Below are 24,295 nucleotides of genomic sequence, written 5' to 3'. Positions count from 1 at the left end.
ATATATAATATATATATTATATATATATAATATATATATATTATATATATATAATATATATATATATAATATATATATATATCTGTATCTATGTGTATATCCCCCCCCCCCACAAATACAGTTGTAAACATGTTTGTAAGTACATAAATTATGAGCACACATACATAAAATACAGTTTCCAGCTCTGTCCATTGAGAGGGTGACCAGGAGTAGCAAAATCCTTATAGCAATAAATATATTGCCAGATCTTGGCTTCTAAATGCCACTACAAAGGACCCAGATACTTTGAGAAATAGCCAGTTCTACAGTTAAAGGGAAAGTACAAGACTGGAATGCCATGTGTCAGAAAGGAAAGTCTTAAAGAATAATGGGGGGAGAGGTATGTCAAAAGGATTAACAAGCCAGATTGAAGAGACTTCCAAATCTTAGACAATTTGAACCTCATCTCATAACTGATAATATCCACAGTAACCAAATATAACCCATTCAGTAAAAAAAAATTCATGACTTCATATTGATACAGAAATGTATGAAAAGAGAAAGCTTTTCCTTATATTATAATGCCAACTAATAAAATGTAGAAGGAATGACAAAATACCATGTGGCAACAATTAATCATAGTGATGATTCAGGCAGAAATTATCAATGGGTGTTAAAACGAGTAGGTAAAAGTTTGATGAGGTAAGAAGTTTACATAGTATTTACAAAGTACTTATTATAAAGGGTAAAAGAACTTTATAGTGAAGAAACATGATAGCTATCACCTTCATCAAGTGACTACCAGTAATGAGACAAACTGAAACTGTGCACCATTTAATATGATGCACTGAGAAAAAAGCATTCCTTTTCCTATACATACATATTCTGAGTATGTTTAACCTTTTGAGTGGTACAAATGTTCATGTACATCCTCGTGCCTCCTGACCATCCAGAGTACGACCACACATGTACGTCTTTAAACTCTGAGCTGGAGCAGTAAATGTAGTATGTTCTTCTTGTTTACATAAATTGGTTATCAAACAAACATGATTTTAAGTTAATAAAACTGGAACTGGGCCTTGGCTGGTTGGCTCAGCAGTACAGCGTCGACCTGGCGTGTGAAAGTACCAGGTTTGATTCCTGTCCAGGGCACACAGAAGAAGTGCCCATCTGCTTCTCCACCCTTCCCCTTTCCTTTCTCTCTATCTCTCTCTTCCCCTCCCGCAGCTAAGGCTACAGTGGAACAAAGTTGGCCTGGGCGCTGAGGACAGCTCCATGGTCTCCGCCTCAGGTGCTAGAATGGCTCCAATTGTGTGGAGCAATGCCCCCGAGAGGCTGAGCATCGCCCCCTGGTGGGCATGCCGAGTGGATCCCGGTCAGGGGCATGCAGGAGTCTGTCTGCCCTCACCCCCTCCCACTCTCCCCCCCCCCCCGCCCCCGCTTCTTACTTGGAAAAATACAAAAAACTGGAACTGGAACTAATTTCATTATTTGAAAAAAAACTCCCGGGGATCAGAGAACATGAAAAAAACTCACTACTCAAAGGGTTAAAAACAACATGCACATTTAAAAAGACATTTGTTTCTCATTATACAAAGAGTCCCATCTAACATTAAAACTTTTGAATTTAAATACAGTAGTTTCCCCTTATGTGCATGGATAAGGCCCCCAGTAGATGGTTCCAAGACCGCCAATAGATGCCTGAAACTGCAGATAAATCTAAATCCTGTATGTACTAAGTTCTTTCCTAAACATACATACCCCTGACAAATCTAATTTATAAATCAGGCACAGTAAGTGAGTAAACAATAAACAATAATAAAACAGAACTATTATAACTATAATAAAAGTTGTATGAATGTGGTCACTGGTTTCAGGAGATCCCTTGCTCAAGTCTCTATATAGGCTCAATACTTTCTATCACAACATACTGTCAACAACTGGAACATATTTTCTGTCATGTCTGCCACCCACAAATTTAATGCCTTTTCCACTGTAACTAAGCAGTTACACACTGTGGCCGTAACTTCTGCAGTTTTTTTTCTTCACAATTTCGTGGATAGAAGATTAGTTCTTACTGTAGAACTTAGGAACCTCAAAATAAGATTTTTTTCTCCTTATTAAGTCGATAACTTTCATGTTTTCATTTAAGGGAAGTACTTTATGGTTTCACTTGGGCATATCTGAATTGCCAGCATGACTGACTATTCTTGTGCTTTGGGGCCATTATTAAGTGAAGTAAAGGTTACTTGAAATATGAGCACTGTGATACCATGACAGGCGATCTGATAAGGGGAATGGCTACGAGGTGATTAAAGGGGCAGGGAGCATATACATGTGCATATACTAGACAAAGGGACGATTCATGTCCAGGGCTTGATGGATTGGGAGGTGTGAGATTTCATCATGCCACTCAGAATAGTGCGCAACTTAAAGTTTATGAATTATTTATTTCTGGAACTACCTATTTAGTATTTTCAGACCTCTGTTGACCATCAGTAACTGAAATCGCAGAAAGTAAAACCACAGATAAGGAGGAGCAGGACTACTGTAAAGTGTGAGAAGCACTGCTATATAGTAAGAAAATATAACAAAGTTCATTAGAAAGAACAAGATTATTTAAAATTTAAAACCAAAGGAGTAAAGTATATACTTGGCTTTAAAACAGGAATAATAATAACAAATCTTTTAAGGGCTTTCAAAGCTTACCTTAAATTTATACTTTGTACTACGCCTGAGGTTTTTCACTGTGTAAGACAGATCTTCTCCATCATATTTTGGCTTAAACCCATATCCCTGCAAAGGGAAAACAAATCTTCAATAGATGTCTAACAGAGAAAATGGGAATAATGAATACGTGAAAAGACCCAGCTTTTCCTCATCTTTTATTATGTGCTATGTGATCAATGCTCTGTAGAGTGTAATTTTCATGTGGATACTTCTAACTTGACTGGACAGATGCAGAAATGCTACTAACATATGTAGAAGGATGAAGGAGACCACTTATTTTCAGTAAAAACAGTAGCCAAGAGAAGATTTTTGTGTTAAGGGAAGAGTCAGAGCCAATGGTTAACTACTATTAGTAAGTTTATCTCGAGAACTAATTAAAACTTTCCAGACACATGTTTTAAGAGCTAAACACAACTATAATTAACATAGTTAAGTTGCCCTAAACATAGAGTTGAGTTTAGGTGAATTAAATGATCAATCAGTTGGAATGTCACTTAGGTTTGGGATTGCTATTTACAGCTCCACTGACAATGCTTCATTACTTTCCTGGTGCTATTTTTAAAGTTTTAAAAAACAAATATAATTCATGTACCATAAAATACACATTTTAAAGAATAAAATTCAATGGTTTATAGTGTATTCAAAAGGTTGTATAACCATCACTTAATTCCTAATTCCAAAATAAAGCCTATACTTATTTTTTGGTTAGCAGTTACTTCCCCTCTTTTCTCATTCACTAATTTACTTTCTGTCTCTAAGGATTTACCTGTATCAATATGAATGAAATAACATAATATGTGGTTTTTTGTGACTGAATTCTTTCACTTATGAAACAATGTTTTCAAGGTTCATTCATGTTGTGGCATGTGTCAATACTTCATTCCTTTAAACAGCGGAATGATAGTCCATGGGACAGCTCAATCACACTTTGTTTATCCATTTAGCAGTTGATGGACATTTGAATTGTTTCCACAGTCTGATTGTTATGAATGATGCTGCTATGAACACTTGTGTACAAATTTTTGTATAAACATGTGCTTTCAATTCTCCTAGATATATACCTAGGAGTAAACCAATGCTATTTTTGATTTTTATTGGTTCAAAGTAGCTCTAAAAAGCTATGAACTATATAGAACTAATAAAAGACATTCTAACTCTTGATCAGCTCGGTTCTAGCTCACAGAAGATGAGCCACTGTAACTAGATTTAGGTTTCACGAGGGAATCTCATGTGAGCCTCTTTAAAACTTCAGCACTTGGGTAAGCAGTGTATAAAGACAAGTGGAGAAGGCAGAGATAATATTCCCTTATCTTTCAGAGTAGAGGCTGCAATGATGTTCCCCTTCTCTTTATTTCCCCCCAAACATATATATTTAACAAACAGTCCATGTTGTTCCCAGGCACAAACATACATACAAACACATAAAAAATAAAACTCATTCCTATACATCAAAAAAACTAAAGACTGAGTTCTCTCTCACTCCCAATCCCTCCCTGACAATAGCCAACCAAGGATTTGAAAGATTTGGAGAAGGATCTAAGTAGTGTGTCAGTATGTATTACACTGCTCACAAAAATTAGGGGATATTTCAAAATGAGTATGAAGTGATGAAATATCCCCTAATTCCTGTAAGCAGTATATATTAGGATTAATATCATACTGAAATGTTTTAAATACTCTATTTAAAATACAGATTCATACTCACTGAAGTTTCTTCCTCCATCTCTAAAATGTAAGAAATTCCTTCATCTGATGGTGTTCCTGAAGGTTTACTCCATTGTAAGGATAACCAAGTAACCCCAGCCTTAGTTAATACGGGGCTTGCTGGCATAGAAGGGGCACAGCCTGAGGTGTAATATAAAACTTCTTCACTAAAACCACTGTTGAAACAAATGGTTATTTTTAAGAAGGAATGAAAAAGTGGTATTTATAGCTAAAGCACTAATTTTTGATAAACACTTTTGGAGAAAATGACAATTTTTGATAACTATCTTGAATTTTATAATATCTTATGTTAATCAAATCAGAAAACTAAAAGTAAATTAGCATTCTTTTAAAACTGCAGTTTACGTAACTAACACATTCTCTTATAGCTTTTAACACAACTATATCAACAAAATGATAACTTAAAAGCAGAATTTTAGCAGATAATTTGGACTGTGAATAATTTATACAAATGAAGTTGGGTAATCTAAAATATCTTCTTTAAAATGTATCTTACCTTGTACCATACTCATTTTTGGCCGACAGTCTAAATTTACAACCCATTGCTGGTGACAGTTTCGTTATTTTAAATTGCTTCTGTGAGCCGATGTAACACTGACAAAATTCTCCATTTCCTTTTCCCTGAAAGAAATAGCTAATTATTATATATTGTGTACATTACTATAAAAAGATAAGTCCACATTAATTCCTACTTGACAGACAGTAATATATTAACTAATATACATTAAAAGTCATCTTGTTACATGCATGTCATGGATCTCAAGAGAAAGTTGATCATAACATATCTTTTACATGATACTAACTGTTCATTAAATGCAGAATTCAAAAACTCATGAATAAATATCTTTGTATAGCTTCTTGAACTAAGTACCCTGTTTTAGCCAACACCAAACCTTGGTTTTAGTAAAAGAAACGGCAGGTATGGATCCCACAATCTCTGTGGGAGGAGTGGCAGTGGTGGGAGCAGGGTGATCTTTGATGCGTACAACTGTTGGTGCTCCTCAGTCAATATAAAGTTCTATGCAAACAGTTTTAAGAAAATGTCCCCACCCACTCCCAGAACTCCACCTAGACAGCTGCTAAGCTTCTTTACAATAATGATTTTTAAAGTTACTACTGCCTAGATTTAACACAGAAAATGTATAGGCAGAGAGAAAAGCCCAATTACAGGCACTAAAATTGCAGAGAAAACTCTGCAGGTTGGGGAAACTAGAGTTTTAGAAATTTAGGGTGCTACATAAATCTAGTTTCTCATCTCTACCCATTTTTGCTTACTGTGTCAGTAGAGGTAAAGGGTGGTTAAAGTAACTTCTGCTTCAAAGAAAACCTTTAGTCTGTAACAGGCTGCTTTACTGAACTCCCTTGTCAGTTTTAAGTATTAGTTGATTCTACTAAGTTGTCTAAAAAGAAAGTCACATTTTCTCTAATTATCATTTTGCCCCCTAGGCAAGCCACGATGGCTGTACCTCATTTTGGTTCCCAATCATACTGCAGAATATAACTTCCTGAATAATGTTAAATAAAGGTGGGGATAACTGGTAACTTTTACTTGTCTCTGCTTTGACCAGAAATCCTTTCATTGTTTAGTGATGGTGCTTTGCTTAATATAAAAATAACAATCAAAACAGGAAATACCTTTCAATTCCTAATTTGTTTTGAATTTTAATTAGAATGGGTGCTAAATTTTACCAAATATTTTCATAATTTATCAAGATGATATGGTTTTTCTTTTAAATTACCATCATATAGTGATAGGTTTCCTATTCTAAATTCTCTTAAAACTTTTGGAATAAAACCCATTTTGCTGGGCCTCATTACTCTTAACGCATTGCTGAGTTCCCAAATTATCAATGCACTTTATACTCTCTCAGGCCCCTCCTATTATTATATTCGCGGTGGTGTGGCCAGATAAACAGAGTACTAAACAGTAAAGCCCAGTGTGCCTGCTGTGGTAGGCTGAATGATGGCTCCCAAAGATATCCAGGTCCTAATACCTAAAACCTGCAAATGTTTCCTTACATGGTAACAGCGACTGTACAGGTGTGACTAAGTTAAAGTCTCTGAGATGGAAAGATTACCCTGGTCATCTGGACAGGCCCTAAATAGAACTAGAAGTATCCTTTTTAGAGCGAGGCAAGGGACTTGGAAGATAGAGGAGGAAAAAGACAATGTGGTAATGGCAGCAGGGGGAGTAAAGGCATCTGATGTAGCCATTAACCAAGTAGCAAGATGAGCCTCCAGAAGTTGGAAAAGGCTAAGCAATGGATTTTCCTCCAGAGCCTCTGGAGGAAGCATGGCCATGGTGACATCTTTTTCTTTGACTCAGTGAAAGCCATTTAAGATTTTTGGCTTCTAGAACTGTTAAGAGAATAAATGTGCATTGTGTTAAGCCACCAGGTTTGTGGTAATTTGTTAAAATGAGCATAGTAAATAAATATGCTTGCCTTTAATAGGCTGATATAAAAAAATGATTCTTTAATCAAAGTAATTATCCAAGTGACAGCTTGATGATGGTTTAGCTGGAAAAAGAAAACAAAAACAAAAACAAAAAAACACAGGGAAGTCCAGTCAGTAATATTTTCTAAGAATACAATCAATTCACTCAGGCATTACACAAGATCATTTATGTTTTTAAAGAGAAAATATTCAACTATTAAACAAAATGTTATTTCTGCCTGAGGATATGCACACAATTTTAGCCAAATTTAAAGATTCAATTTACTTACCTCATCCCATTCTAAAATAAAGCTTTGGATTTTAGAACCATTGTCACTAGGTGTCTAAAACAAACAAAACGAGTACAAATTAGTACTTTTGTAAAAGATACTGTGATGATCTGATCTAAGGAATCTCACTGTTGCAGATAATCTCCATGACTTAGCCCTAGAAAAAGTTGCATAGAAAATACAGAAATAAGGCCCTGGCCTGTTGGCTCCAGGGATAGAGTGTTGGCCAGGTGTGTGGACGTACCAGGTTCCATCCCCAGGCAGGGCACATATGAGAAGTGGCCATCTGTTTCTATCTCTCCCCTCTCCCACTTCTCTTCATCTTCCCCCGCCCCCTTGCAGCCATTGGCTGGGTTGATCTGAGTGAGTGCAGGCCCCAAGTGCTGAAGATAGCTCGGTTGGTCCAAGAGTCGGCCTCAGGTGCTGAGGACAGCTCAGTTGATTTGAGCATTAGCCCCAGACAGGGGTTGCCGGGTGCATCCGGTTGGGGTACATGCGGGAGTCTATCTCTTCTCCTCTCAATTAAAAAAACAAACAAACAAACAGAAATATAGCCCTAGAAAATTTACACAGAAAGTTCAGCAACATGTATTGTATACCCATAATCCTTTTAAATGCAAGAACAAAGCAAAAAGTTATTCAAGTTTTTCTAAATATTGAACTGTCTTTGTGAGCAAGAACTCTTAACTTTCAAAATGCTTTAAAAAATCATTTTGTCTTTTATCAGGTATATAGTAAGAACTGTCAATTATAAATCAATCTCTTTTGCTACAGTTACATATAGTAAGAAAACCCAATATAGAAGTATTATTTTAAGATATAAGAAACAAATGCTTATTTAATATATGTAAAGAGCAAGAAAAAGAGCAAGAGCAAGTTTGTCTCCAAAAATAACTGAAATTTAGTATTACGGGGGAAAAAAAGGGAAATAAATGTCCAGTTGGAAATACTCGAGAGAATATTATTACCTTCCACTGCAAAGTGAGTGAATTTTTGGTCCGATTGGCTATCCGTGGTGGATTAGGGATGTCAGGTTCACAGCTCAAGGTGGTAAAGCTTTCAGTTTCTGAGGGAGCTCCCTTTATAGAATTGTATTCTGCCTGGACTCTATGGTGATAAAATAAATAGTTTTATCCTGCAAAATCATTGTATCTGGCCTTTCAATAGCATCACCTTTAAGTACTTGCAAGTTAGTAAGCTGCCCTCTAAATGTTCTATTAAGAAAATAATCATATTAGAAGGGTGGTCCTTATAAAGACAAAAAGGATAGACCAGTGGTTTTCCCCTTTTTTTGACTGCTACTCAAAGTAAAAAATACATTTTATGACACAACTGTCTCTGTGCAATATGTATTTACACACAGGCACACAAACACTACTGAGTGAGCACATGTGGGAAATGAGTATCCTGAAACAATATCCTTAACTAGAGTAGTATAGAGATACTTTTCTATTCCATTTGAATCCATTTTATTTTTTTAAAATGCTGAATGTACTCTACACAAAACTAATTACACGGTCCAATAATGGTTGCAATCCATAGTTTAAAATATACTAGGCTGGACAATACATTGGGTTTATCCATAGGAAGTATAATTGAAAATTTATTTTAATAGTTTAATAGGAATAATCCTAACCTCAAATGTTGTTTTTCAAAATGAAGATTACTAAATGTATTATACTCAGTCCCAACCAGGAAGTCTTTAGTCTATAAAAGTGATTAAATGTATTATACTCAGTCCCAACCAGGGAAGTCTTTAGTCTACAAAATTTTCATAAATTACAATGAAAGATCTACACAGAGCAAAATAGTAAGGTATCCCCAATTAAATTATATAAGAGTTTTGATATCTCAAACTCTTTCTGAAAGAGAATGTAGTAAAAATACATTAGTGTAAGCCAAATATTATTTATGATTCTGTTTTGTAAAAATTTCAAAAGCTGGGACAATTTTCTATTGCTAAACTAGATATTGTAGGCATATTGTACATATTATCTGTATATTCATTCTAATCCCTAGGTCCCACAAACTGGGTGATTAACCCTGCAATATAACAGCTGACTGAAAATGTTTTACTTCTGGGGGACACTGTTAATAACTACACCAAAAGAAAAACCAAATTCCATATTTTTAAATACAAAGTTAAATAAGTTATTTATATTCTAGACTTTTAATAAAATGATTAAAAATAAAATACTTATGCTATATCACAGAAAAGCAACATGTAAGAGTTCCTTACTTTGCATGGTATTCCGTAGCTGGTTTGAGATCATTTAAAGTGACACTTGTTTCTTCTCCTCTGAGGAATAAAAGGTAATATTTCATGGTCTAATAAATAAAGCATTTTGAAGGTTATGCTTTATAAACTCTACAGGCAATTTACAAAATTATACTGCTTCTTACTTTACGAACTGACTATATTCAAATTCCACTAAAATGGAATTTGTCTAATTAGGATATGTGCCCAAAAGTATGCATCTGCACACCACTTTAAAACAAATAGGTGTGGTAAGAAATCAAGAAATGGGACCATTTTATATTATTTAAAAATCCACTTTGCATATAGTTAAAATGCAAAATAACACATACAATACAGAAATCAAAACTACCAAATTTTTACAAGGAGTCTGCCACTATTGCATTTTATTAGAACATAACATGGAACTTTATTTAAACTGTTACAGTTTAATGAGTAGATAAAGTTACCATAATTTATAGTAAAGCATTTCCAATGGCAATTACTACATTTTTAAATACTAGATTCATCTTTTAAACTAATCATTTCATAGAATTATTATTTGGTATATAGTCAACAAACCAGTCTATTTTCTATTTCTTTTTCTTTTTTTCTTAATCATTGTTCTCCATTCCAATTCCTTCATCCAAGTTTCTCTTTCCTCTATGGGCTTCTGTAACCCTTTCTCCTCTCTCCCTGCTTCCTAGCTATCTGTTTTTTAGATTAAAGCCAGAAAATATGAGAAAGAAAACATGTCTCATTGGTGAAAATAAACTTGAATGAACTGGCAGTTGCAGTAGCATCCTCAGAGAGACCTTAATTGGTACAGGGTGAAGGAAGTGACTAATACTCCTCTTGTGCTCTCTGGTCAGACTGCAAATGGACATAAATCCTCTTAACAAGCAACCATGGCTAATTAGAAATGACCATTAACATATAAATACCCTTTATGTTGATGGTCCTCTATCCCCTATTTATTGTACAGGTAGGTTTGTCTCTTTTAAGAAAAATGAATAAATATAAGGAAGTCTCAAAGAGATAAGGAGATAGGACATTTTTATAACCTTATGTTACTAGGTGATACAGTCACTTGGAAGTTTCAATTCCCTTCCCTATACTGGCTATTTTTTGAATAAAGATACCAAGAAGGCTGATGGGTCCAGTGTTCTGTGTTAATTATGATCATTTGATGACTAACCACCTTGTTTACAATCTTCCTGGTGCTTAAATTGTATCTAATAATCAACTTTATTCTGTATTTTTTTATTAGAATAAGCAATGTCTATATGAATAAGGACAGAAAGATAATTTATTTTACAACTGTCAATCATAAATGTCACCATGTTAGCCACTGCCTCTAAGGCTACTTGGTGTATAATACACTTTTGAACCAAGGAAAGAGACTATGGTAGGTTTAACAAAGCAACATATAAATGAGAAATAATAGTATTAAATTCATTTTACAACAGGACATGAACTTGTAAATATAAGAATTAAGTCGAACTCTTCAGAGGAGCAATACCATATTGCATGAATTCATAATCAAAGAGTTCTCCATTTCTGGTTCTGGCTTCTACACATTATACTTTATATTTATGCCTCAGGAATATGTGAATAGTGAAATATCTGTGGGGAGCCTACTGAAAAATACAAAAGCTCAATGTGGCCAGTGAAAACAATTATTCCAAGGGCATGTAGAAATGTGTACCAGCTGACATCTAGAATATAAACATTGAAATCACTATAACTGATCAATTTATAGTTCAAAATAAAAGCATGAAGAGAGAAAAAGTAGAACAAAATTAGTATTAAGCTCTTTATGATAAATCATTAACCTGCATAATGAGTGGGAGTAAAACATAAATACCTACACATAGACACTTTTGTATTTCCCATCTTTTCCAGTACTCGAGACCAAAATTTCATAACCATAAAACTCTGGTATAGTAGTCTCATCTCTTTCGCCATTAATAAAGCTGGAAGGTGGGGACCAGGTAAGTACGATTGTCCTTGCCTGGATGTCTGAGGCCTGCAAAAATACAACATTCAAAAGCTCTGTTGAACAACTGTAACATGTATAATGAACAGTGAAAAATCTAACGAGGTTTCAAAATTAAATAAAATATATCTATCTACTTATATACAATGGGTCACAAATAGAAACCTGTCCATTTGTAGATGAGATATAATTTGATCTGAACTGTTGAATGGGTTAAACAAAAATTTAAAGACATTTGAACCATTCAAAATTATTAGTGTAAACACAGTCAAAAGAAAGAATGGGAGAAAAAAGTTCACTTGTAACATTGGAAAGGGTTCATTTCTCCAACTTACAAAGTATCTTACTATAAGAAAGACAAAAAAAAAAAAAAAAAACTCAAGAGAAAAATGAGGAAAGGACACAGACTCCAAAGACACATAAATATAAATGGGTAATATATGAAATGATGTGTAACTATATCCACAACTAAATATATGTAAATTAAAACAAGATACCACTTTTTTAACCTTCAACATATGAGAATATACAATATAACTATTGTATATCCTATTTTATGGAAGAAACAGATTTAGAAAGGTTAAGTGACTTGTCCCAGGTCACTTAACTCCTAAGTGTGCAGCTGAGGCTAAGACTAGCTTCCACACCCTACATTTGAGTCATATGATTAAGCTTTTCTTCTTTTCTTTCTTTCGTTTCTGGTTCCTCAAATGTGCCACGTTCCAATCATTTTAAATGCTGGTTTCAGTCCTTTTTAAATGCTGGTTAATGTTTGCAAAACTGTCTTCACGCCCTCTCTACAGTACCCAGCTACTACTTTTTTCTTTTTATATTTCAGTTCCATCCTTCTTCCCTAGGAAACTTTAACATTACAATCAAAGTCTTAGTCCCCTTTTATATATTCTTATAGCACTGTATCTCTTTGTTCTGACACTTTACAGATATAATTTTACATTTACTGCACAATGCTTACTCTACTAAGTTCTGAAGGCAGAGGCCATGTCTGCCTTTTGTTTCCAATTCTATCGCCAGCTTCTTAACACAGTATCTGACATTTTGTAAATGGTCACATATTTATGAAATGACTAAGTGAATAAATACAATTTGGTATTCTAAATGAACTAGAGCATGCAAAAACAACCACAAAAAAACAATAAAAAATCCTGACCTAGACTTCACAGCTTATGTAAATCTAATTTAAAAAGGCACAGCTGTAAAACTGTAAAAACAAGTATAACAAAACAAAACCATCAGCATTACCGGTACTTTACGTTTTATGACACAGAACTACTGTTTTATTAAGTTACCTCTTTATCATAATATTGGGCAAGAAATTCTTTAAAAAATTGTTTCAAGCTTTATATGCCTAAAAAAATTATACTTTTAATATTATATAGTATAACAAGTAAATCCTGCTAGTATTAGTTATTATATCATTCAAATAATTCTATTAAGGCGATCAAATTCCTTTTTTAGTCGTGATATAATCTGTATATATATAGATCTTGAAAGAATAATGCCTGAATTTCGATGTCAGCTTCAATTATACTTATTAAACCTACTCTTTCCTTATCTGTAAAACAGGAAAAATAGTAGAGAATTGTTGCAAAAATTAAAGGAAGTAATGCATATATATATTCAAAGTACTTTGGATAGAGTCTGACACTAGAAAGTTTGTGTTCGCTATTATAAAATAATTCTGTATATATATTTTTATGTTTATTTATTGACCTTGCAGGGGGGGGGGGAGGAGAGCGAGAGAAAGACAGGAAGACTGATCTGTTCCTGTAGGTGCCCTGACCAGTGATCAAACCGGCAACCTCTACGCTTTGAGATGATGCTCCGAGTTAGCTGGCCAGGGCTAAATCTGTATATGTTTACATTGATTTACATGTATATGCTCAATTTTTAAAAGAGAACAAATTAGAATGAGACATAACTAGAGAATCCAAATTTATTATTCAGGATTGTCAGAAGAAATAGGACCAGAAAAAAAAAGCATAAACTAAAATCTTGGACATTACTCATAGCCACATTTTTTTCTGATATATCACCTTCGGCAAGAGAAACCAACAAACAAAAATAAACAAATGAGACTACGTCAAACTAAAAAGTTTTCCACAGCAAGAGGAACCATCAACAAATGAAAAGACAACCCACTGAATGACATATTTGATAAATCTGACAAGGGCTTAATATCCCAAATTTATAAAGAACATATAAAACTCAACATGAAAAAAAACCAATCCATTAAAAATGGGCAAGGGCCCTGGCCGGTTGGCTCAGCGGTAGAGCATCAGCCTAGCGTGCGGAGGACCCGGGTTCGATTCTCGGCCAGGGCACACAGGAGAAGCACCCATTTGCTTCTCCACCCTCCGCTGCGCTTTCCTCTCTGTCTCTCTTTTCCCCTCCCGCAGCCAAGGCTCCATTGGAGCAAACATGGCCCGGGCGCTGGGGATGGCTCTGTGGCCTCTGCCTCAGGCGCTAGAGTGGCTCTGGTCGCAACATGGCGACTCCCAGGAGGGGCAGAGCATCGCCCCCTGGTGGGCAGAGCGTTGCCCCATGGTGGGCGTGCCGGGTGGATCCCGGTCGGGCGCATGCGGGAGTCTGTCTGACTGTCTCTCCCTGTTTCCAGCTTCAGAAAAATGAAAAAAAAAAAAAAAAAAAAGGGGCAAGGACCTGAATAGACAATTCTCCAAAAAGGACCAAGGACACAGAGATGGCCAATAGCCACATGAAAATGTTCAATGTCACTAATCATCAGAGAAATACAAATTAAAACCACAATGAGATATCACCTCACACCTGTCAGAATGGCTATCATCAATAAATGAATAAATAAGTATTGGAGAGGATGTGGAGAAAGGGAACCCTTCTGCACTGCTGGTGAGAATGCAGACTGGTGCAGCCACTGTGGAAAGCAGTAAGGAGTTACTTCAAAAAAATAAAAATGTAACTGCTTTATGACTCAGCAATTCCACTTCTGGGAATTTATCCAAAGAAACCTGAAGGACTAATCCGAAAGAATAAATGCACCCCTGTGTTCAATGAAGTATTATTTACAATAGCCAAGATCTGGAAGCAGCTCAAGTGTCCATCAGTACATGAGTAGGTAAAAAAAAAAGGCAGCGGTACATTTACACAATGGAATACTACTTGGCCATAAAAAAGGAGGAAATCTTATCCTTTGGGACAGCATGGATGGACCTGGAGAGCGTTATGCTAAGTGAAATAAGCCAGTCTGAGAAAGACAGGTACCATATGATTTCACTCATACATGGAATCTAATTAACAAAATAAACAAGCAAAACAGAGACTTATTGATAGAGAGCAGGCTGACAGCTGTCAGGTAGGGTGTTGGGGAGACAAGGAACTAAGTATAAAAAAAAGAAAAAATTCATGGACATGAACAACAGTGACTGTAGGGGTTGTGGAGAGGAGGGTATGGGGCGGGGATAAATGGTGATAGATGGAAACTTGACGGGGTAAACACAATAAATCTGTGTATATTTACACTGATGTGTACAGAGGATGTGTTCTAGAATTGTGCACCTGAAATCTAATTGTGCACTGAAACCTAATAATTGTGTTACCAGTGTCACCCCAATAAATTCAATGAGAAGGAAAAAAATAAGAAAAAAAAAGAAATAGGACAATAGTAGCCTACTAAATTTGTGAATGTCTTACTCAAACTTCCTAAAATGAGGTAAAAATAAAAGGTAACTGTAGCAATGGTGTTAAAAGTAACAACTTTTCTAATCTGTTCTAACAAAAATTAGAGCAAATTATTTTTTAGATAATTTAGCACGAAATATTTACCATAGATTTTTTTGGGGGATAAGCAGATCATTTTCTTTTGAAAACCAAATTACTTTTTATCAGTGTTAAATGAATGGCCTATCCTGGCTGAAAGGCCTACTGTCGTCTACTTCTTCCACCACATTCTGTACTATTTTTCCCTCCATTTTATTACACTCCAGTGATAATGGTCTATCTGGCAAAGTTGTCACGCTCTCCCTTTCCTATTCCTTCCAACTTTTGTGACTTTTCTAACTCTTCAGAGGCTCACATAAAAGCTTTCTTGATTGTTCTATTTACATAACTCCCACCTCCTCAGTAACTCATCACATTACCCTATTTCTGTAACAGCACTTTTTACACGCACATGTGACATATATATATATGTTTTATTTACTGGCATATAGTAAGGGCTCAATTCATATTTTGATTGGTTATCATGATGATAAATACCTTGATAGAATGGATAACTATGTAGCTCTTCAAAGAATAATGTAATAACAAAAAGACTGCTAAGAAATAACATAGTAAGAGAAAATAGTTTGCTACACAGAATAACAGGGTACAGTATAATCTTTTTACATAGTGACAAGAGAGCAAATTTATAGCTGGATGTATATATACAAATGAATTGAAATAGGACTAGAAGGAATCCCAAACTGTCAGGCATGATTAAATTGGAGGCGTGGGTAAAAAGATTTACTTTTATTCTGTTTCTGTACTACTTACACATTTTACTGTATTAATTATATAAAATACCCAGATTCAATCAGTCACTGGCACTTTTATTAGCTGCTCTTAAAATGCAGTGAAGTTATAATTCTTACAAAAAGCAGGAAAAAAAAAGATTAATAATCAGAACAATGATCATGGTATTTTAGTTTTTCCTTCTAGTCTTATCTAATTTTTGGTAAAGGTTTTTCTTCAAAAGGCTGTAATTGTGGTATTCACAGTTTGATCCCTAGCATTTTCCCTACAAAAGCACTGTTTAGTGTTTTTGCAGTCTTTCAAACCATATTTTTAAATTGCTATATCATTCTGTCCAGTAAAAACATTCCAATTTATCTATGCATGCCTTGTCCTATTTCTGTTAATATTAGTGCTGCAACATACATTTTTGTTTGTGTAGCTTTTTATTAAGAAACAGGACTGTACAGTTTCAGAGAAGTTTATATTTCTTTTGATTACTATTTAAGAACCCTTTGGGGTCTTAACAACTTTATGAGGACTTAACTGAATGTTAATTTTTTGTCACATCTGATGTAAATATTTTTCCTATTAAAACGACAGCCTTTATGTAGGCTAAAAATCATGCAGAAATTTACATGTAGCCAATTCTACTACCATATGTTTTTCTGATTTCTTCTATTACATCTACACTTATAAAAAAATTGAAGAATATTAACTTTCCTCTACAGTTTGATATTATTTAACTATTTATGCATCAGGAGTTAACTGGACATATTTTATATGCAAATCATGCAAATTTGTTTTAAAAAATTTGACAATTAGTTGTGCCCACATGCTTTATTAGCTCTTAGACTGAAAATGATTTTCAATGTCATTTAGCATATATTCAATCCTTATTTAAGAAATAAATTCTTGGTTGAACATTCTGCTTCACTGATAACATCTGTCTCCTTATGTCAAATCCATATTGACCCATTACTGACCTAATATCTTCCTTATATAGAATTAAGTTTTAAGTAAGGCCTGAATAAAAATATACCAAAATCTTATCTGAACACACTGAATATAAACAGAAAGAAAATACATGAAATACTTACCACTGGTTTGACAATGTTGGAAAGAAGTGCTTCAAAGGCTTTTGTTTCTTCATCTTTTTCTTAAAAAAAAAAAAATTGAAATTAAAGTGCGCTTAAATGCAATCATCTCACTCCCTCCACAATGTTTTCTGAAACTTAGTATTTGAGATATTTTTCTAGTTTTTATTTCTTAATTCACATTCAGCAGCTTGCACCTCTCCAGGATTTTTGTTTTAGTATCTATTTCTATTTTAATCATGATTACTAATTATAATACCAATATATATTTATCTAAACTAGCAAGTTTTTCTTACAGAAAGTATATTTTTATTCATACTTGTAAAAAATATTTGTTCCCTGCAAAGTTCTTACTTGCCAACCTCATTCTTCTTTCTTTTTTTTTCCAATTGATTTTAGATAAAGAAAGGAAGGGGGAGAGGGAGAAGAAGAGGGAGAGGAAGAGGAAAATGGAGAGAAGAAGAGGGAGGAAGGGAAGGAGGGAGGGAGGGGGAGATAGAGAGAGAGAGATAGAGGTACACTGATTTGTTGTTCCACTTATTTATGCATTCACTAGTTGTTTCTTGTATGTGCCCTGACCAGGGATCGAACCTGCAACCGTGGCATATCGAGACAAAGTTCTAATGAACTGGGCTACTCAGATAGGGCTGCCAATCTTATACCTCTTACTGACAAATTAACTATTTGTTTCATTAGATGCCTTAATTATTGTTCCCAAAATAGGAATATAATTGACCTGACCGTAACTTATAAGCCACTACTGATAGACTTGAAACTTATAACTCTTCTGAAACACCAGTGCTGAAAAAGAATGATCGAGAGGTCTCAAAAATATAAAAGAACATTTTTGTAGATATTAATCTAGCCTGGACCAGTTGGCTCAGTGGTAGAGCATCGGCCTGGCGTGCAGGAGTCCTGGGTTCGATTCTCAGCCAGGGCACACAGGAGAAGCGCCCATCTGCTTCTCCACCCCTCCCCCTCTCCTTCCTCTCTGTCTCTCTCTTCCCCTCCTGCAGCTGAGGCTCCATTGGAGCAAAGATGGCCCAGGCGCTGAGGATGGCTCTGTGGCCTCTGTCTCAGGCGCTAGGATGGCTCTGGATGCAATAGAGCGACGCCCCAGATGGGCAGAGCATCGCCCCCTGGTGGGCATGCCGGGTGGATCCCAGTCGGGCGCATGCGGGAGTCTGTCTGACTGCCTCCCTGTTTCCAGCTTCGGGAAAAAAAAAGCAAAAAAAAAAGGTGAAAAAAGGTATTAATCTAGAAGTGAGGAGCCCTTAAAACATTAAAACTTGTTGGTGAGAAGTGAAAATTTTAAAGAAAAGGAAGTAGCACCCAGAGTTCACATTGTGAAGTCACAGGTTAGGGAAAGAATCTAAGGAAAACATGAGGATTTTAAGAGAAAAGAACTTTTGAAGAAAGGAATGGAGAATACTCTACACTGACCAGAGAACAATTTTATTTTCATTTTCTGTTGCATGAGGTTTTAGAACTGTTTCTATATATTTCTGCATGGCTGATTCCAAATCTGAAATCCGTTTTTTGGTGCATGCTCTAGTTTTTATGCAATTTTAATTTTTTTGTTACAGTTAATGGCATGCATTGTTTTTTAAATTGGAGTTAAAGGGCAATGACTCTTGGATTGAACATAACCACAAGGCAATTAATGTTTTACACACATCACTTTTACATAATTGTAGCTGGTTTTTTAAAATTTATTTTAAATTTATTCATTTTTAGAGAGGAGAGAGAGAGGGAGAGAGACAGAGAGAGAGAAGGGGGGAGGAGCTGGAAGCATCAACTCCCGTATGTGCCTTGACCAGGCAAGCCCAGGGTTTCAAACCGGCGACCTCAGCATTTCCAGGTCGACGCTTTATCCACTGCGCCACCACAGGTCAGGCAATTGTAGCTGTTTTTAAATGTAAAAAATTATCTGATAAAAACACCCTCTTATTTTGATTTAAGACTGAATCATGGCTTCTTTGAGTAGGTGTAAATGTAAGAATAGTCCTGACATCTTCTGTTATATATGTGGCTGTTATACACTTCAACATCAAAGGTGCAATATTTCATCATTTGTGATGTGCATATATTGCCTATTTTCAAGTTCGAACCCCTTGGTGATCAAGACAAGAAGTGGGCTTCTCATATTGTGTGTCATAATTTTGAGGAAATGCTTTGTGACCGGACAAAAGGAAAATGCAAAGGAATGCCTTTTGGTATTCCCATGGTTTGGCGTGAACCTAAGGACCACAGCAGTGACTGTTATTTCTGTCTGATCTATACAAAGGGCATCGGCAAGAAAAAATGGCTTATGATCGCATATCCTAGTATTTCTTCAGCAATACGACCTATCCCACACTCTGAGACACTCCTGTGGTTCCAGTTTGCAATGGTTTTATTTCTTCTAAGGATGAAGAAAGTGAACATGGTGATCAAGTGTATTTTGATAAGATGCATGAGAAGGCCCTGGCCGGTTGGCTCAGCGGCAGAGCGTCGGCCTAGCGTGCGGAGGACCCGGGTTCGATTCCCGGCCAGGGCACACAGGAGAAGCGCCCATTTGCTTCTCCACCCCTCCGCCGCGCTTTCTTCTCTGTCTCTCTCTTCCCCTCCTGCAGCCAAGGCTCCACTGGAGCAAAGATGGCCCGGGCGCTGGGGATGGCTCTGTGGCCTCTGCCTCAGGCGCTAGAGTGGCTCTGGTCGCAACATGGCGACGCCCAGGATGGGCAGAGCATCGCCCCCTGGTGGGCAGAGCGTCGCCCCTGGTGGGCGTGCTGGGTGGATCCCGGTCGGGCGCATGCGGGAGTCTGTCTGACTGTCTCTCCCTGTTTCCAGCTTCAGAAAAATGAAAAAAAAAAAAAAAGATGCATGAGGAAATGGTTGTAGAATTAATCTGAAGGGTCTTTTTCTAATGCCAAGCAGTCATTAACCCCTCAGCAGTTTAGCTAACTTGAATTGAATGACTCAGTAAGAGATTTGGGCCTATCAAAGAAAGCAGCTGAGTTATTAGCCTCCAGCCTTCAAGAAAAAAATGTACTTCACCAGTCAGCTAAAGTATCTCATTTCAGGAAGTGTGAACAAATTTTTGTGGACTTTTTCTCAAAGACAAACACTTTGTTTACTGTCATGATATCAGCAGTCTTCTCAGCTACCTAGGTGTTATCACTTACAGTCCAACAGAATGGCGGCTATTTCTTGACAGCTCTAAACGGAGTCTGAAATGTGTTCTCCTACACAATGGTAATGTTTATGCAGCGGTTCCAATTAGTTATTCAGTTCATCTGTGAGAAGATTATGACATAAAAATTGTCCTTGACTTTTTGAAGTATGAGGAGCATAACTGGATCATTGTGTGGATCTTAAAATGGTAAATTTTCTGCTAGGACAACAGAGGTTTATGAAGTATCCTTGCTTTCTGTGTTTGTGGGACAGCTGAGCTCTGTGACACAGAGCTCTAAATACCCAACACTCTCCAAACAGGATTCTCCAGTAAAAAAAGCTATATTTTCTAATATGGCTTAGGCTGTGAAGCTGCAGCAAGGCTTTTGATTTATTTCTGCTCGGAAATAGAAAGGTGGTTTCTGTGTTTGTGGGACAGCCGAGCTCGGGAGAAACACTGGACACAGAAGGAGTGGCTGAAATGTGAAGCTCTGGAAGTAGGGATGTAAAATATTGTGAATGAACCTGTAGTTAATTGAGACAGGATCATTGTTCCCCCACTTCAAATCAAACTTGGCTTAATGACGCAGTTTGTTCAGACTTTGAATAGAGAAAGTGAATGCTTTCAACATGTTATTTCTGCTTCTCCTGCCTTGTCTTTTGAGAAAATAAAAGCAGGTGTATTCGATGGACCTCAAATTTGAATCTTCATACGTGACGAAGAATTTGCCAGGAAGATGAATAAGGAGGAGAAAGCAGCATGGCAGACTTTTGTGGCAGTTACAAAGAACTTCCTTGGCAACAAAAAAGCAGAAAACTATGAAGTTCTGGTTCAAAGGATGCTGTTGGCTTTCCACGACATTGGATGTAACATGAGCGTTAAGATTCACTTCCTGAACAGTCTCAAAAATCTTGGAGCCATTAGTGATGAGTAGACTACTGCTAGAGCATCAAATGAGATCGTCCTCAACAAGTACACAAATGCAAGAGCTACAAACGCAAATTTTTGCCTGAATAGAACTTAAATAAGTTTTGTACAAATTTTATGATTAAAATAAGTGTTTTACTATGTTCTATTTTGAAATTGTAGACAAATCTGATGCAATCATATCTTTTAGTGTATTAGTGTATTTACTGCATTATATAAATTATTGTATCTTCACAAAGATGATGCTGAAGAAGACATTCTACTTCATTATGTTAAACTAAATGCTGAAAATTTTACAATAAGATGAAAACCTAAAATCTTGAATTGCAAAAAAACTGTAGCTTACAGAGAAAAACTAATGTCCCATTTGAGATCAGCACACTCGAATTAGGTAAGAACAAGTGTTTTTGTGGATACAACAAAAATTTTGTTCCCCAGTGATACAGTATCTCACTAAATTGGTGAATGACATAAGTAGTTACTGTCAGGAACTTACACATAAGATGTTGGGAAAAATAAAGAGTTTTGATAGAAAACATCATGACCTCATCAAAGGCACATTAAGAAGAGGAATCTGGAAAAACTTTATCTAAGTTTCTGTATCAAATACAAATTTCTCTTGGTTAGTAAAATTTTCAATATAAGTAGAACTACTAATTAAGTGCCTCCAAAATGTAAACAGGAGTACCCCAGTAACAACTCAAGTTCTAAAACATTTTCTTACATTTAGGGGTGTTAGGCTATTAATCTCGTTTATTTTGAGCATGATGAAATGACTAGAAAGTTAGAATATACTTTTAGTCTGTTAAATATTGATGAAAAGTACCAGAGAGCATAGCTGAGTATTTTAAATAGTTACCTTCGATTTCTGTATCGATGTGTGTGCCACCTTTCCCTTTCCCTGACTTGTTCTTTGCTAATCCTGTGTTTACCCCACTAGCATTCTGCCCTTTTATAAGTCCATTATGTTCACTTGTGGGAGAAGGGCATTTTTGGGGTGATGATGGTGGACTGCTCATTTTATCTTTCTGTGTTCCTTGGCGATCCTTTAGTTTTTTCTGCAAACGTTCATACGTTTTACTAGACCTTTCATCTCTAAAGTTGGACCTTCCATGTGTAGAGTGAGCATCTAGAAAGAAATAAATAAAAAACATTTAAAAGGTTACTTTATCCAAATACATGTATAGAATGTGAAAAGAAAATAAACCTATCATAATTATATAAAATACAAAATATTTTGAAGAATAATTTTGTACAGAAAAGCTACTTCTATGTCTCTACCAACTGATGAAACCAAGCTTTGTGACTTGATTATAGATGTAAAATAAATTTACAGAGACATCCCTTTCCTTCACCTTTTCGCAAGTAACAATTATTCTTCATAGAAATAGCTTGGTGGTATGCTATGATTACCACAGGTGCGGAATAAGACTTGAACTAAGCTGTATACAGTTCTTTTACTTTTTTGTAGCCATTACCTTTAGCATCTTTCAACTTCAAACATGTAAAATAGGTAAAAATAAAAATACCTAACTGAATTAAATTCCCTTATGATTCAATAAATCAAATCACTAAAAACTAAAGTTGTAGGAATTAGCAAAAAAGAGTTTATTGCTTACTAGTAACAGAATCTAGGTACAAAGTATTACATCTTCGGATATTATAAACTGAAGGTTGTATTAAAAAAATATATTCATTCTAATAAAAGTCACACATCAATATAATAAAATTAATATAGTCAATAAACAGTGTTAAATCAACTCTCCTCAGCTTATTTTTATTTTAAAGTTAAAAAGTCTCAAAAATCCCAGAAGTTTTAATTTATCAGTGCTTTAAGAAAATTATAATATTCTTGAAATGAGTATTAGAAGTCTATGTACAATGACATTAGAATAAAAAGCATAAGAATTTGGTTATCGACACATAAAAAAATAAGTTAGGATTCTTACTTTTCATCACATAGAAAAATTTACTCAAAGTGCCTCAAAGACTTAAATGTAGTCACTAAAACTATAAAACTTATAAAAGAAAACATAGGTGTAAATCTGTATGATATTTGATTACGTAAGTTTCTTAGATATGACAACTAAAGCACAAGCAATAAAAATATTTGACTTCATCAAAATTAAAAACTTTTCTACTTCAAAGGATACCATCAAGAAAGTGAAAAGACAAGCAAGCAAGAAAAATCTGTTAATCAGATTATCTGAAAAGAGTCTTGTATCCAGAACACATAAAACCTCTTACAACTCAACAATAGACAAATGACTTAATTTAAAAAATGGGTGAAGATTTGAACATCTCTCCAAATAAGATATACAAATGGCCAATAATCAATTGAAAAGATGCTTAACACTCATAGTTATTAGGAGCAAGCAAATCAAAATCATAATGAAATAAATCTTCATATGCCAGGATGGCTGGAATCAAAAGACAGACAATAACAAATTTTAGTAAGGGTACGGAGAAATTTGAGCCTTTATACATTGCTGGTGAGAACGTAAAATAGGGTAGTCAATATGGGAAACATGTCATTCCTCAAAAAGTTTACAGAATTACCACATGACCCAGCAATTTCATTCTTAGGTATATACCCAGAAGAAATAAAAACATATGCTTATACCAAAACTGCATTGGTATTCATAATAGACAAAAAGTGGAGACAAACTAAATGTCCATCAACTAATGACTGGATAAAATTATATCCACATAATGGAGTATTTTTCAGAATAAAAAGGAGTGGAGTGCTAATAATCATGTTACAACTTTGAAATGAACCTTAAAAAAATATGCTAAGTGAAAAAAGCTAGACAAAAAAGGTTACACATTGTACAAACATTTATATCAAGCATACATGTCATATGTACATTGACATGAAATGTCTAGAATAGGCAAATCCACAGAAATGCAGAAATGTTAGAAATGCAGATTAGAAGACAGGGTAAAAGAAATTGGGACTGACTGTTAATAGGCACAGAGTTTCTCTTTGGGAGGGTAGAAATGTTCTGGAATTAGATAGCAGTAGTAAATATGATACATAGTGAATATACTAAACACCACTAAATTGTACACTTTAAACTGGTGAATTTTGTTACATTAATTATATCTCAATAAAAAAAGAAAAATGTAGAAATTAATTAATTAGCACATACTTTTAAAATGTACTTATACAAATGTTTTTTGTATTTTATTTATTACAAGATAAAATAATATAGGAGCCATGGGCAGGGGATA

The 24,295-nt window shown here is 35.3% G+C and overlaps 1 protein-coding gene across 4 annotated transcripts in view; it reads right to left on the bottom strand.

Moving 5' to 3' along the window:
• FNDC3A (fibronectin type III domain containing 3A) overlaps positions 1-24,295 on the bottom strand; it is a 168,725-nt gene that overhangs the window by 35,782 nt on the left and 108,648 nt on the right. For 3 of the 4 annotated variants that reach the window (XM_066380887.1, XM_066380890.1, XM_066380888.1), the window contains 10 exons: positions 21,921-22,190; positions 16,981-17,039; positions 11,268-11,425; positions 9,400-9,459; positions 8,129-8,267; positions 7,161-7,214; positions 6,879-6,953; positions 4,931-5,055; positions 4,415-4,589; positions 2,689-2,775 (listed from right to left, as the gene is read on the bottom strand). In XM_066380887.1, the coding sequence (XP_066236984.1) occupies positions 2,689-2,775; positions 4,415-4,589; positions 4,931-5,055; positions 6,879-6,953; positions 7,161-7,214; positions 8,129-8,267; positions 9,400-9,459; positions 11,268-11,425; positions 16,981-17,039; positions 21,921-22,190 (1,202 nt within the window). The remainder of the gene's footprint in view (positions 1-2,688; positions 2,776-4,414; positions 4,590-4,930; positions 5,056-6,878; positions 6,954-7,160; positions 7,215-8,128; positions 8,268-9,399; positions 9,460-11,267; positions 11,426-16,980; positions 17,040-21,920; positions 22,191-24,295) is intronic. The other variant, XM_066380889.1, reaches the window with a different exon arrangement.

This window comes from Saccopteryx leptura, chromosome 4 (genome assembly GCF_036850995.1).
Source record: "Saccopteryx leptura isolate mSacLep1 chromosome 4, mSacLep1_pri_phased_curated, whole genome shotgun sequence".
Taxonomy (NCBI): Eukaryota; Metazoa; Chordata; class Mammalia; order Chiroptera; family Emballonuridae; genus Saccopteryx; species Saccopteryx leptura.
The sequence above is the reverse complement of the archived record's forward strand: the minus strand, read 5'-3'. Positions and strand labels throughout refer to the sequence as shown.